The sequence below is a fragment of the Euprymna scolopes genome, chromosome 3, assembly GCF_053919585.1.
Source record: "Euprymna scolopes isolate OS-2025 chromosome 3, ASM5391958v1, whole genome shotgun sequence".
NCBI lineage: Eukaryota > Metazoa > Mollusca > Cephalopoda > Sepiida > Sepiolidae > Euprymna > Euprymna scolopes.
Genome location: NC_136484.1, coordinates 166,958,506 through 166,975,419, shown reverse-complemented (window position 1 = coordinate 166,975,419; position 16,914 = coordinate 166,958,506). Strand labels below are relative to the sequence as shown.

The window sequence follows — 16,914 nt, the reverse complement described above, 5'->3', positions numbered from 1 at the left end:
CTTCCGAGACATAACTATAAATAAAAAAGATCTGGGAAGAGAAAGGAGAGAAAAAAAAAGAAAATGATAAAGTTAAATATAAAATAAAGGGAAAAAAAACTCAAAATGACCCAGACAGGAAATGTTAAAGGCGCGAAAATATATATAGGGCAAAATAATATAGGTCAACTGAAATGTACAGGTCATCACTTAAAAAAATGTCAGCAAGAGTTGTTAAACGGCACTAAAAGGAAAATAAAAATAAATAAATAAATATATAAATAAATAGAAAATAAAGAATAAATAAATAAATAAAAAAATAAAATATAATAAAACATAAAATATATCTATTATATCTATAAAAGTGAACGTGTCTGTCTGTCTGTCTGTCTGTGTGTCTGTCTGTCTGTGTACATTTCCCTACGCAATAACTCTGTCAATTTTTAGTCTATAGACTCGAAATTTGAAATACCGGGTACTGAGATTTGGGAAAATCGATGTAACGGGTGTCAGCCAGAAATTTGGCTGTTAAGGGGTCAAATTTCAACGATTTGACCTTTAAGAACTCTACCAAACTCCTCCGACAATTTTGGGTCTAGACACTTGAAATTTTAGATATAGGTTCCTTGAACCTGGATCTAACTTAATAAAGTGATTTGAGCCCGAAACAATAAATTTTAAGGGGTCATAATAGGGGTCAAAGTTTTAAAAAATTAACCATTTTTTTTTGTTTTTTTGCTTTTTTTGCACAGCATACACCTCCAAACACCCGAGCAACGCCGGGCACCCCTGCTAGTATAATATAAAATAAAATAAAAATAAAAATTATTTAAGGGGAGAAGAAGGCCGGTATCTGCAATTTCAGGAAAAAAAAAAAAAAAAGAAAAAGTAAATTCATATAGTAAAATTTAAGTAAATATACATACAAGATATGAAAGTGTGGGTAGATTGATATATTAGATAAATAGGAAAGTTTAAAGAATAAAACAGAAAATGCAGATAAAAAACCGGCCATGCAAAGAAGAGATAAAGAATTAAAATAAAGGATTATTAAATTATAAAGTATTAAGAAGTATGTCGAAAAATGATAAAGTTAAAGAAAAAATATTTTATATCTATATAAAGGGTAAAAGTAATAACTATGTAATTTCAAAATTGCCATAATTAAATTTGGACTTATGTTTACAGAAAGAGATCAGTTCATTTTTAGAATTTATTATATTGTTACTTTGAGGGGAAGTAATTATAGTTATAGCTTCGGTTGTGCAGAGGCGACATGACTTAGAGCCTGGAGTATAAGACTTACCTTTTTTTTTATAATAGTCCATTTGATTGAGAAGGGAGTATTGTTAGAGTTAAGTTTTTTAATTAAAGTGGTTAGAGAAGTTCCTTGGTTATTATTAGAATTATGGTTGTTAAAAGAAGAAATGTGGTTTGATATTCTTTTCTTAATTAATGTTGAAGTAGCGCCGATATATGTATGTACTTTATTAAAAGCTCGAGGTCTGGTATTAATATTAATTTGCTGATTTGTATTAGTTAAATAGTTTGAATTTTGTTCATAGTGTTCAACAAATGGTGGGACAATGTCTGTATGAGGACTATTTTGGAGGGGATAATGAGTGTTGTTAGTGTTAGGATGGCTGTTAGGAGAAATATTATTATTCTCATTAATATTATGATTATTATTATTATCATCATCATCATTGAAATTGCAGATACCGGCCATCTTCTCCCCTTAAATAATTTTTATTTTTTTAATTTTTATTCTTATTTTATTTTATTTTATATTATATATTATTTTTTATTATATTTTATTTTTTATTCTTATTTTATTTTATATTATATATTATATTTTATTTTTTATTATATTTTATTTTTTATTCTTATTTTATTTTATATTATATTTTATTTTTTATTATATTTTATTTTTTATTTATTCTTTATTTTCTATTTATTTATTATATATTTATTTATTTTTATTTTCCTTTTTTATTTTCCTTTTAGTGTCATTTAACAACTCTTGCTGACATTTTTTTAAGTGATGACCTGTACATTTCAGTTGACCTATATTATTTTGCCCTATATATATTTTCGCGCCTTTAACATTTCCTGTCTGGGTCATTTTGACTTTTGTTTCCCTTTATTTTTTTCTCTTCCCAGATCTTTTTTATTTATAGTTATGTCTCGGAAGTAGAGTGAAAAGCACATCTTATTCTGCTTTTATTAATATTATTTTTATCCTTGTACACATTTTTGTGAATTATTCCATGGATTTCTGCCTTTGGATTATTATGGACCATCTTCTTCCAATTACGGGATTTCTTTGGATTTTACTTGTACAAATGGAAATTCTTTTAAGTTTCTTGAAGTTTTACATTTGGATTTTACCGTCACTGGATTTTTTATCTTCCACCAGACTATCCATTCATGTGTAATCACCTTTTTCTTTACCATATTCCCTCTGTTTAACTTATTTTGTTTTCAAGTAAGATTTTTGACTTACTTGTTGTTTCATCAAATACTTCTGCATTCAAAATCCGATCCCGCATTTTGCTAATTCCTACCCTCTGATGAGAAGGAGAGTATTTCTTTGAAACTCAGCGGATTAAGGACTATCCATTTATCTAGTGTTTCCTTTTCAGATTAAATATGTTTTTAACTCATTTCAAAGTGTTTTTTAACATATTTTATTAACTGTTTGCTCATATTATAAGCTCTATTTCCTATTTGGTTTTATCAAGCTTTTATATCTGGCTGAGATAATTTTATAAATATAAATTCTTTAATATTTATAATTTACTTTAATTTTACCATCTTGGATCATTTTGGTAAATTCAATTGTAATTTTCATTTTATATATATATATATATATATATATATATATATATACATACATACATACACATACCAGATTCATAATTAAAATTATAGTCTATTGACTTAGAAGAAGTGCTTTATGTCAAATTGATGGTTGAATTTGATTAAATTTGTGTTCATTTTTGGATTAATCCCTAACTGTACATTAAACAGATGCCATAATACTTAGTTTGCTGTACCTTGTCATAACAAAGATTCATACAAAATTCCAGCCAGAACGGCCCAGTAGTTTTCAAGAAAAAGTTGAAAAGACAAATACACAGACATATCATATCCATACCAATTGTTAAAATTTCACAGAAATTAGAATTTTAATTTTCACAAAGGGTTTTTGCACCTTTTGCAGAAAACTAAATTAAACTAAATATAACTTACATGTGGACCCCTTACACTGTGTTCCATAAGTTATATTGATCGGTTAATTAATTTAAGATTGAACCCTGTACATACAAATATATAAACATACCTAGCATTATATATATATATATATATATATATATATATATATTTTTTTTTTTAAATTTGCTTAATCCAATATAAAAGTAATAATTAAGTAAAAAAAAAAAAAAAAAAAAAAAAACAACAACCATGTTTTGGTCAGATAAAAAAAATGGAAAAGAGGTTAATAGTAAAAGACATGTTCAAAACTAATTTTTAGGTTTGATTATCTAAAATGCTGCTTACCCATTAAAAACGTTGTGCAGAAATAAGGTGCTGCCACACATTGATCACAGCAGATTTTTTTAAAGACAATTCGACCAGAATTTCCAACAAGCATTTTGTCTAAGAATGTGTACCAGGCATGATTGAAAGGTCCCATCAAGAGACCCACTGCAAACATTCGTCCTGAGGAAAAAAACAAAAAACAAAACAAAGGTAAGACATATAGTCAGAAAAAAATGGCGATGTAAATCCATAATTACCCCCCATCCACTATAAAAAAAATTATGGTGTATGTACCTATGTCTGAAAGAAAATATCATATACCAAAAATCATGTAAATTTATTAAGTAGTTTTATTTAAAACCAAAAAGATTAAATTTTATAACTACGATCATTGATCTCTTTACACCATGTTTGCAGGACAAGGGAGATAATTTCAAATAATTCAAACTTTTACAAGATTTTAGAAAACCATTCTTAATATTGAGAGGGCATTGCATTGAGAAAAAAAAAACTAAAGTTCACTTAAAAATGACTTTTGTCTAAAAACTAAACTACTTGATCAATTTATGTGATTTTTGCTGCACGATATTTTCTTTCCAATATCAGAATGTACACCATAAAGATTTTTCTGGAGTGGAGAGGGAAGTTATGGACAAACACAGAAATTTTTTCACAGAAAGATACAAAAATTAATAAAAATGAACATTTGTCTGTCAATTTTGCTTGGAAACAATTGTTGCTTTAAATGCAGTAATTTTTAAACTAAAATTGCAATGACAGAGAAATTTATCATTCTAATGGTGGGACATATTCATTTTAATGGTGGGACATATTCATTTTAATGGTGGGACATATTCATTTTAAAAATAAAGTTTTGATATAATGTTCTGATATAAGATATATACTATGACACTTCCTTTACAACATCTGTATTTATTTATAGTCCGTTCTCCAGATTACATCATTCAGCCATATTCAGAATTACCTGACATACGTGTGATACTAACCTTGTTTTTATTTTACTTAATGAAACTTGCATAAACTTATCTTCCATGTTTTAGTCTTTATTCTTGACACATTTAGCATAATGAACTAATTTTCATATTTCATTGATATAATTTCGTTCAAGAATTAAGATTAGTGTTGGGACGATTAATTGGAACTTTTGGAGATATTGGTAACATTTTGGAGGTATTGGTAACTATTTTCTGATGGAAAAATGATTCTTTAAATTATTTTTATTTGTTTAAAACAAAATTTTCTATTTTTGGTACTAATAGTGAATATTTATATATTTTAAACTACCTGTGTGACTGAAATCTATAGATACCCTCATTAATATATTTTTATATTTGCAAATATATATGCACATATCACATAGGTTTTTAAGGTAATTGGAAACTTTATAAAAAAATAACAACAATAAGCTTAATATTTAGATATTTTAAAAGAATCAGAATCGATAATTGTATCAGAATTGGAGAAAAATATTAGAATCATCCCATCAATAGTTAAGATAAAAATAACATTAAAAAAATTTAGCTTTTTTCTATTTTACTCACTTTCACCCCAAACAAGGTATGTCACCACTTAAATGTAAGGGGCTACTATTTGGAACCATGCTTAGGGAAAATAAGCAAGATGTTGGTTTACATTACATTTAAAATTCTGCATATCAGAACAGTCAGAGAAGCAGGCAGCAAGAAGGGAAATCCAAAGTCTAGCTATTTGAGGGAAGAAACTATTAGAGTAGAAAGTTTTCTGGCACTTAGGGACCTCAACAGTGAAGGGGTGTGATTTTGTTGCTAAGCGGGTTTGTTGGGTGTATGTACGTCGAGGAGGCACAAGGGCAATGAGTTTATCAGAGAACATTCTGTTAAAATATTTGCAAAACAGGCACAGGGATGCAACATTGCAGTGATGGGACAGGGGTTGGAGCTTAGTTGACAAAGCGGGACTGATTAGATTGAAGAGCCTATCCAAGATGGAGAAACTAATGGTAGATGCATCAGCTAAGCTGTGGCAACAATACTCCATGCATGGGCTTTGTAGAGGTACAGGGTACTCTCAGGTGTGAGTAATCTTCTAGCATGATAGAGGGAACCCACCTTCTTTGCAGCAGCCTTTGCAATGTCCTGAATGTATTTGTTCCAGTTCATATTGCCTGTGAATGTTAAGCCAAGGAGTTTGAAGGAAAAATTCTCAGGTAGGGTATTATTTGTCATGAAAATTGGTGGTTGGAAAGGTTTCTAGTAATTGTTAAAGGAGAGTCTTACTAGCATTAAATGTTACTATCCATTTATAGCCCAATTCCTCTTTGGTCTGGGGATCATTTTCTAAGAATTCTGCCATTGTCTTAGATTAGTGTATATCTGTTCTTCCCTTGTGCATGTTATAGAGCATTGTATCATCAGCAAATATACCCGTCTTGGACACAATATTATCAGGGAGGTCATTGATGAATATCAGGAATAATAATAATGGTCCAAGGATCAACCCTTGAGGTACTCCCACATTAATGTTATGCTGTTTGAATGCACATCCTGGATCGTCCTATTGTCTAAGAAGGATCTAATTATATATTTAGTATTTGTCTAGTTATACCATGATTTACTTTTCATTAGCAGCCCTTCATGCCAGACTGTCAAAGGCCTCGGATATCTCAAGGGCTACAGCCCTGGCTTCGACCACCTTATCCAGTACATGGTATATGCGCTTAGAGATGATCGTTAAAATATCTGCAATAGAATGACATTGTCTAAATCCATACTGTTTGTCAGAGAGAAAATTAGTTTTTGCACTAGTGCTTTATTGATTAATGTCTTAAAGATTTTAGCAAAGAGGGGAGGAAACTGATAGAGTGATAATTAAGAGGGTAAGTCCTTTCAACAGAATTCTTGTACATTGGTACCACAGAGGCAATTTTCTAACTATTAGGGAAGCAAGATTCAGCAAGACGTTTGTTGTAGAGTTTGGAAAGTATGGGGGCTAGTTCAGCTGAGCGGTTCTTAATTAGCAGGGATGAGATCAGGCTCACATGCGTTGGAGGTGTCTAAGTTTTTATGATAATCGTGGGCATGAGAAGGGGTGATTTTCACATCATCAAATGTGGCTTCAGTCCACATAGGGAAATTTGGGAGGGAGTTATTTGTTGACTCTAAGGTGGAGTTGGAGGCAAATAACCTGGCAAGCAGTTGCTGTGTATGTGTCATTCTGGTTGTTGGATAGTGACGGAATTACTGATTGCTTTTTATTTACTACACAATTATAGATTTTCCAGAAATCACAAGTTCCTATCTTTTGTGATTCTATGCATTTCCTGGTTATTTCAACATGCATTCTTTTAACTCTGGCTATTTTCATGCTTACAATGATTTCTAGCATCTATGAATTTTTGTCTATTTGTATTTGACTTATGATGTACGAACCAGCAGAATGCATGCTGTCTTTGTATTATGGCAGCTGCACAATCTGTAGTGAATCCGGGGGGGGGGGGCGGCTTGCTATAATACTTCCATGTGAAGAGCAATGTATCTAATATATGAACTCCAAAAAAGATTTGATGAGAAAGACCAAGAAGTTTTAGAGTAGATTTTTCAGTGAGAGCAAAGCCATTCATAACCATCTAAGGAAGAAAAGGGACATGTCTACAATTGAAAGCCAGTTGTCGAGTCCTAACAGGATTAAACAAAACAAGCAATTTCTTACCCCGATTCATAACTGAACCCAGGTCAACTTGTAAGAAATCAGTTGAATATTTTAACTGATCTGAGGTGTTATAATTGTTAATTGGTTTCAGCAAGCTATGAATTTACCTTGCAAAACTATTCCAGTAAGTAATCAAACTTTGTCCATTTCATTAATCATTTTCAATCCTCTCATCATATTCTTCATAATTCAAATGATAATCAATCTATCTTATTAACATTTATCCTCGAATTGCTTCTGGTCTTGATAAGTGGTTACTTATCAAAAAAAAAAAAATATCATGGTATTTCAAAGAGATGCTATTTGGCTCATAGATGATGCGGTGTCAGATATTATCATTATGGGTTAAAATAGAGATGAGGGTAAACGAAATGAAGAAATGACAACTCGTTCCTCATCACATGATGCAAAAATATATATTTTGAATTGTGTTTTTCTATTTTTTGTATGAATGTATCCATAAATGATCAAACGTTTTTCATTAATCATTATCAATCCTGTCATAATGACAATCCATCGATCACTTTTAATACTTATCCTCGAGTGACTTTTGAGTAAGTGAGGATTCAGAAAAAAAAAAAAAAAATGTTATGCAAAAAAGAATTATCCCAAGCACCCCAACAACCTTTCCTCACATTATGACGTAGTTAAGCATATTTTGTGAAATTGAAAAATATTTTTGCTGCCATAATATAAAGTTCAGAGTAACCTGTGTGTGTTGAGAGATGAATGAGCGGTGTATTCCCCCATCATCACCACCACCATCAATCACAAGGACATATTTAGATTTATTTAACTGCTCACTTGTAACACAAGACAAAAAAGTTAACTAATGCTATATATATATATATTAGTGGCTTGGCAAGGCTACAAGGATATATATATATATATATATATATATATATATAACCTTCAGAATGTGAGAGAATATATAATTCCACAGCCAGACAATGTCGCAGTTCACAAAAACCATGAAAGCCAGCAAACTGGAAGTCCAAGACTCATTTGGGCTCATCTGAACTCAGGATTCAAAACCCAAGCCTCTTGCCTGCGAAGTGAGCACTCTGCCACTTGAGCAAACGCACTACTCACAAGAAAGTCTATTTAACTAACATAGATGAAGCAATCCGGAGCAAAATTCGACGATGGAATAAACGTACTTTAAGAGTGTAGCAGAAATAGAACATCAATCAAGCATTTACTAATTAATTTAATTAAACAGATCTGGAAATTGCTATGATAGCTTATCTAACAAATTAAAAATATAAATTATATTTTTAATCTTAAAAACTGTTTTTTTACCCATGGGTTTAACCTACATCTGTTATTTATCCAATAACAACTTGGGTTACTCATGTCTTCAAAGCCAAAATTTCAATTCGTGTGTTGTATTCTTGGGTGTCCAAACAAAATAGTATATATACTCTAATTATTATGCTGACAGCAAAACCACCCAATAGCTACGAATGTGTTTCACTCTGATGAGAACGTGTCTTCCCCTGCATTTATGAGTAAAAACCTTTAGAACAAAGGGTAAAGTAAAGTAAATAAACCAGCATGGATTCTACAAACTTTAGATGTCAGATGACAAAAACAATTAAATTAATTTCCCGTCTACAAATTGCTAATTTAATTTTTTAATAATAATTGCTGGTTTATTGCTAAGTTGTTTTATTGATTTGAAGAGGGTATCACTTATTTCACCATCAATACTGCTCCAACTAAATACAAAAAAATGCTCACCGTTATGGAACAAAGTTTCCATTCTTAGATGAACTTTATACTTTATTTATATTGCTTACCCAGTTTAGAATAATAGAAACTATATTTCCTTATTAGATTTGGATCTTTCATTTAAATTACATCATTCCCAGCTATTTAACTCTACATTAGAATTTAATCCTTGCATCCGAGGATCCTTATTGTTGTAAAAAGTTATACCTCAGTTACATTTAAGGCGTGATAGCAGAAACCTATTCCTGTGAAGACATCCCTGTATGGCATCTAGTCTTTTATTAAAAATTTCCTCTTCAGAATTCACTATGTAAAAGGCTTCCAATAAACATAGATTTCACCTTTTTGATTTCCCAGGGGTATACTTCCTCCCCCTATCCACTACTGACCATTTTAATTCAAAATCTTCATTATTTCTATTAAGTTCCCTAACCCAATCACCTAATGTAGTTGTATTCCTTTTATTTTTAATGCTGATTCATGTACCCTCCCCCCTGCTATCATTAACACCATCTCTATTAGTTTCCATCTCAGGTTCCTTTTTAAAGGATACTACGTGGTTTCTATATCTATCCTTAAACACGGTTTCCATGGCCCCCAAGATATATCTTCTTAGTATTGCTGGTTTTTATCTCGCATTTATACACTATTTCCGAGGTTAGACATTTCCCACCCAACGGACAATTCCCAGGTATTCTGCAATTACATTTTTTGTCTAAGGTACTTTCATTTGATGCTAGTTAATTATTATTCCTTATTTTGCTGATTTTTCTATTGTTGGAGCTGATTATCGTGTTAGTTAAGTTGCTAGACGTTGAGAAAGATAATTTTACCGAGTTTCTATTTATTATTTTGCTTAATTTATTCTCCGGGGGGAAATTTTTATCAATTATTCCATAGAATTCCCTAGGTATATTATTTTTGATATGCTCGCTGAATGGTGGATTGAACCAAACCTGTCTCTTGCATCTATTTCTCTTATTAATGGTACCGCCCTCATCCTTACCTGTTGTGCTGTTATTATTACCTCCACCGTTCCTATTCTTTTGATCACTATCAACATTTCTCTTATTGATCTTTGTTATTTTTCTAGCTTTCATTGCCATGTTATACAAGATTGTGCAGTTAGGTTTGTTATTCTTATCTTAGTGCTACAGCATTTCTAAAAATTTACTTGTATCAAAATTTAAATAATAGTAATCTATTTTAATTGTAATGCAAAAATGATGAACTAAGATTTTTGCATATATATTCCATGATAGTTAAAGTAGAGAAGTTTAATCCTTCCTGGAAATTGACAAAATTATCCTTTTTATTTTATTAACTATTTAATTACTGTTAATATCGACAAACATTTACAGGAGAGAAATAAGACCATAAAATTACAAATAAATAATACCACACATTATTAGACTTTTTTAAAAAAATATTCATTTAGATATATATTTTTATTTACATGTGTGCTATGCACCATCGCCTCCAGTTTTCTCACATTGAAAACTATAGTCATTACATAATATATCATTTGTATTCGTGTTCGTCAGTCCCTAATCCCTTAGACGATGCTAGTTTCTTTTTGAAGAAAGGTACTTTACTTACCTCCCCTTGAAGGCAGAGTTAGACACAACATTGGTTTTTAATGTAGAAAAATCCAGCTCTCAAAAACGGGGGAACTCTGGATTCACGGACAATATGAATTGGAACAAATACATGGATGACATTGTGAAGGCTGCTACAAAGAAGGCAGGTTCCCTCTATCATGCTAGAAGACTACTTACACCTGAGAGTATCCTGTACCTCTACAAGGCCACCATTTGCCCATGCATTGAGTATTGTTGCCACATCTGGGCTGGTGCATTTACTACTAGTCTCTTCCTCTTGGATAGGGTCCAAAAAAGTCTTCAATCTAATAGGTCCCACTTTGTCAACTCAGCTCCAACCCCTGTCTCATCACAGCAATGTTGCATCACTGTGCTTGTTTTACAAATATTTTAATGGAATTAGCAACAAAATTTCACCCCTTCACTATTGAGATCCCTAAATGCCAGGAAGCTTTCTTCTCTAATAGCTTCTTCCCTTGAACAGCTAGACTTTGGAATTCCCTTCCTGCTACTTGCTTCTCTGACTGGACTGATATGCAGAAGTTTAAATATAACATAAACCAATGTCTTGTTAATCTTTCCTAGGCATGGTCCTAAATAGTAGCCCTTTACGTCCAAGTGGCAATATGCCCTATTAGGAGTGAATGCGAGTAAAAAAAAAAAAAAATTCCTCCTCTGACTGAGGATAGAACAAACTCTACACTAATCCCAGATTGAAGGCCAGGAGGTGTGTTGCTTAGTCAGAAATTACTTTAAGTCTCGTTGACCACCTGTTTAGAGCACCTGCCATTTCCAAATGTTCATCTAATCAGATTTAACGTATACTTTTGAGTCAGAAATTATCCAATCCCTTTGACATTTCCATTTGCGTGAAGGGGAGACTGACATTGATGGTACTGGGATGTTTATCACTTCATTCAGGGGGAAAATGTGACAAGGTTGGGTTGGTTGGTTGTTTTACAGCATATCAACCCTTTTCAGGTTATTTAATGCTGAATCCAAAGATTTTGAAGAAAATTTTTTTAATACAATATATTTGTTGTTTTCAAATCGGTTTCTATTCAACCCATAGTTGGGACCCTAACAGGTACTACCACTCCGGGTCAGAGTGGACCTGGGAGCAATGGCAATTAAAGGGTGGCTCCACACTCCCCAAAGCCTGCAAGCTGGGGCTTCACCACTGGATATAGTTTAAGGTCATATCCAGTACTGGGACAAGGTTGGGAGAGTTGGATTTGAAATGCAATGGCCTAAAGAAAGAGCACTTTGGCCTCATCAGCATTTTCTGGCAGGGATGCCTCAGGCAATTAGAAATAAATTAGCCCCTTCTCAAAGACTAAAAAAGCAAAGCCTGGCAAGGTGGACTTTCTAGAATTGCACAGGACCAAAGTCATACCTTAGGAAACATGGCATCTCAACAATGGCCTAAATTCTGATGGCTTTGGTGTCAAAGAAAAACTCCTAATTGTGATAGGTGAAATATGGAAGTACTAGGGTTGTTATCGTATCCACCTCCCCAAGGTCATATTTAAAGTCAAAACATTAAAACTTGATAATATGGTTTTGAATACTTTGATATTCTTTCTGATGACACTTCTGGCAGTAGAAAATAAATAAAAATAATGATGCGCACCTCATCACCTTCTGAATTCAATATTATTGGAGGAATAAGTTTACGCTTCTTATTTGCGCATTCTTTTCAGGCAGAAGGCAAACAAGCTAAGGCGAAGGTCGAATCAATTAGATCCAAACATGCATCAAATGATAACCAAAGAAAACATTACTGATTTGTATGTTTAAGGGTGTGATATAGTGATCGATTTTATTAAATGTAACACACGTAACTATCTGATCTTTAGGCTAGAATCGATGTGTAGTATGTATTTTGTCCTCAGTCATAGAGGAGGGACATTTTCCAGGCTAAGACAATTAAAAAATTGCCAAAATTGCTTTCTGGTTCCATTCTAAAGTGTCCCTGTTTGAGGAGCTCAATTTTCCCCACATTAAAAATGACCATGTAACTTGTGGAGATAATAGGAACTTTTTGAAATCATGATAAATGCCAACTATGAAAATTATATGAAAACCATTTTTGAAAAAGTAAACAGAAGGAATGAACCGTTTATAAATGGTATTGCGTTTTTCGACTTTAAATACCCATAAAAAACTGTTTGATGTGTCATCAAACAATGTTAAACAAAAGCAAATGCTTCTACAATATCTGAACCGAGCCAAATTGACTTTTGCTGGAACAAACCTAAAATCTAGGTTAGAATTAAATTAGATTAAATAGAAAAAAAAACAAAAAACATTTCGGTTCAAATTCTGTAGAAGTACCTAAAGGTTAAAAATGTGTAAAAGTGGGATACTTGAAATGTCTACACAATACGAGTCAAAAAAGTTCGGGCACAAATGGCAGAAAAAAAAAAAATAAATAAAATAAAAAAAATAGGGGGACAGCTTTGAAAGCCAGTTTATCATAATTTATTTGCAGGTTTTCAACTACTTTTTGATTGTATTTGAAAGATTAAAGCCTAAAATTAATTTTCAAAAAGGAAAAAAATATTTGTACACGTGAAAAAAAAAAAATTATAATGAAAAATGTTCTCACAGTGACATTTGGAAGCTGACAAATTCAGCTAAATTTTGAAGTTAAATAAATTCATTGCAAAAATCCTTTGAAAGATAAGTGGACCACGTACACACGTATGTTTTGCATAGACTGTAGGGATGCAGAGGTTTAAGTTGAATTAAATCTCTTTGCCCCAAACAAAATAATAAAAAATAGAATGAAACAAAATGACACCTTCTGATTTAAAACGCACCGCATTTATTTAAAAAAAACAAAAACAAGGCGAATAAACAAAAGGTCCGATCGGTGAAAGTTCTTTCGAAGTCATGAGCAGAATGTTAGATGAAAGTCCTTCGTGGAATTAATGAGTTTAGAAGGTTAAAGTCCTGTGTGAAAATCATGAGATTATTTTAAAGTTTGTGTTTATCTGGTGAAGTTTGTCTTACTTAAAAGTCTCATGAGGAAAGTAATTTGTTGTTATTAATTAGAAAATGTGCGAAATGGATGCGTGTGTGCATAACCGATTTTTGAGTGTCCACATGGCGTGTGTAATCATGGTGTTGATGGCTTTGGCAGCGACGAGAGGCATGTTCTCGTGTGTCGTCTAAGCGAGGAGAAAGGAAAAAGACCGAAGTGACTGAATGAACGAAATGAACTGAATTAATTGAATTAATTCTATAAGACTGATGTGTTTTTATACACTTTGGGCTGGCTCCAAAAACAAGATTGCTACTGCTGATATTTTGGTTTTTGGAAAAGCGTTAAAAAGACAATCTTCTTAATTTTCTCATTGGTCGTTTGTGTCATGTGATACTGTTGCCAACTACGTCCGCCAGAAATATGTTCATTTTATTTTTGTTGTTGTGAGAAAAGTGTGTGGGCATATTTGAAATTGTGCCGTTGCTGGAAGAACTTATTTTTGTGCAAAATGTGTGGGTAAATTGAAATGAATAAAGGTTTGTTTATTTGCGTGCAAGCGTGTGTGCATGAGTGACTGCACAAGACAATAATGACGCTCCCTTGTGATAGAAGTGCACAGGCGCAAACAGTTTCGTCTGTTTTATTTACTTTTTTTTTCTTTACTTGAACAATTTTTCTTTTAATAAATTTTGTTTATTTGTTTTGTTTGTTTTATTTATTCATTCTGATTTTTTTTTACTTAATTTAATTAAATTTAGTTCATTTGCTTACATTTTTTTGTACGTGTGTTTATTTTTAACTAGCGGGGGTACCCGGCGTTGCCCGAGTGTTTGTTTCCGGGACGGGGGGGGGGGAGTTTTAAAAAATGTTATGGTAGGTAAGTAGGAAGGATCAAACCCGGAGTCATGAGTAAAAGTAGGAAAATAAAGTGTGGAAAAAACAAAAAACAAAAAAACATCTGCAACGTTAACAGTTCGGCCACCAAGAAAAGTCCATTCCAGTTGTTTAGGAAAAAAAAAAAAAAACGACTACGGTAGGTCGGCGCGAACGTGAAAATATAATGTGAATTGTCCAGCACGCTAACCACTACGCCACAGAGCACTGCAGCTTAGTTTAGTGATTTTAAATAACTTCACATGAAAGAACTACGAAGCCAAACCGGTGTTCTCTTCTCAACTGTTCCTTGTGAACGATCCCCAAATGGTGTTAAGTGGTGGCAGGGGGAGGAGGAATTAATTAGAGAGAAAATATTTTACCACTTCCATTGATCTTAACCGATTTTGGCCGTGACTTCTCAGCAGAAAAAGTATAGAAATCTAAGATTATCGTGGAATTTGAGAAATAATAAGCCTATAAACACACCTCAGATATTGTTCTGCCGTTTGTGCATATTATATTTGCATGAAATATCTTGATTTTTAATCCTATTAAGGTCAAAATCAGACGGGAAAAAATGAGTTCATTTTATTTATATAGAGATAAAATAATTTTTTTTCATTTTCTTTCATGATAATTGAAACAGCTTTTTCACACATGTTTATTTTCATGTTAATTTCATTTATTTCCAAATTGGTAAACCAATAAATTTTCTTTAACTTAAATTTAGTTAATTTTCTTTTCTTTTTTCGTGCGTGTGTGGGTCATTTTTATTGAAATAAATATTTTATTCATTGAGTATTTTAAAAACTTTAATTTATTGTAATTTAAGGCATCTTTCGGAGTGGTACTGGTGATGATACATAAAAAAACTCAACGCACTCGAAAAAAAATGAAAGAAAACAAACTTTCTTTGAGTAATTTTGTTCAATTTTATTTTTACAAATATTGAGTACTTTCTTAAAATTTGTTCAAAATTTTGTTATAAAAATTTTAATTTATTGTAATAAAAATATTTAAACAAAATGGTTTAGTTTGTGATTAAATAAATTAAAACTGGTGAATGGTGTGTAAACAAACTCAACGTGTACGAAAAAAATGAAAGCAAACAAATCTAACAATTGAATTAAAAAAAAAAAGATATCGTAAAATGCACGAAAAAAGAGAAAATGAACTAAATTTATTTAAGTTAAAGAAAAATTATTTAAGTAAAAAAAAAGTGTACAGATGAGTAACTAGAACAGATGAAACTGTTTGCATCTGCGCACTTCTATCGAAAGGGAGCATCGTTATTGTGTCTCCACAAAACATGTGTGTGCAGGGTCCACTTTCCTGGTGTCTTACCGTTTTCTGGGTTTATTTCGAAGATAATTAGTAAAGTCCTAAGATATTGAATTAAATAAAAACACCTTGTTTGTACAAAAAAATATCTTAATTACCCCCCCCCCCACCCCACCCCAAAAACGAAAGATTCTGGCTTCTCCCAATCACAACAAATGAAAAATCCTCCAAATTTGGATTCTACGGAACCCAAAATGTCAGAAAGTCAAAAGGCTATCTGAAAATGATGTCGGGTAGTTAAAGGGAAGTAGAGAATGCTGGTTTCCCCCCCCCCCCCCAGCCGTGCATCCGTACATTCCCATCGTGAACGTTTGTATAATTTTTTTACCATTTTTTAACTTAATTATTTTTCTATGTTCCTGCTTTTAAATTAAAATGTTAAAAAATTTATTTTTCAAGATTATATGAAAATTATGTTACACTGAAAGTTTGACGATCATTCAAGCAAGGAAAATATTAGTTTTACATATAAAAATTATGCGAAACATGTAATCTAAAAAAAAAAAAAAGTAGAAATATTTTTTGCAATTATAATTTTTTGTGTGAAATTATTAAATAAACAATGTTTAATTCAATGACAATATCGGTAGTCTTTCTTTGAGTTATATCGAAATCATTAATACAGTCTTTAGGGCTTTTTTCGTAATGTTCCTGAAAAAGTTAATTTTTCTTTCTATTTTTTATTGTCACAATTTACGATGCTTTATTTTCATAAAAAAGCAAAAATAAATTCATTCATGCTTTTTTTTTTTTACTACTGAAAACCATAACTTTAGTAAAGATGTTTTTTGTTTAAACAAAAGAATACATTTCCACCAAGATTCAAATAAAAATAATGGGTTTATTATATTTTGTGATCACTATTTGATAAATTATGAAAATTTCATTAAAATTGATTAATTTCCTGATTTTTGGTGAATTTTTAAGTAAAGGGAAAAGTCAAAATGTTTATACATTTTGAGCATCGGCATTCATTTTGCACGTACCTAAATCAAACTAGACCTACATTTGTTGAACTAAGCCTAAAATGCAAGTTAGGGGTTGTCTTGGAATAAAAAAACAGTTTGGTTCCTATTGTGTAAAAGTACTAACTACTTTGTTTAAGATGTTCACAAAAGTTTTAAATATTTGGTAAAC

The 16,914-nt window shown here is 31.7% G+C and overlaps 1 protein-coding gene across 1 annotated transcript in view; it reads right to left on the bottom strand.

Annotated features, from left to right (window-relative positions):
- Nucleotides 1-16,914, bottom strand: part of LOC145260255 (mpv17-like protein 2) — an 80,106-nt gene that overhangs the window by 20,108 nt on the left and 43,084 nt on the right. The window contains exon 3 of the mRNA XM_080118084.1: nucleotides 3,544-3,705. Coding sequence (XP_079974210.1) covers nucleotides 3,544-3,705 — 162 coding nt within the window. The remainder of the gene's footprint in view (nucleotides 1-3,543; nucleotides 3,706-16,914) is intronic.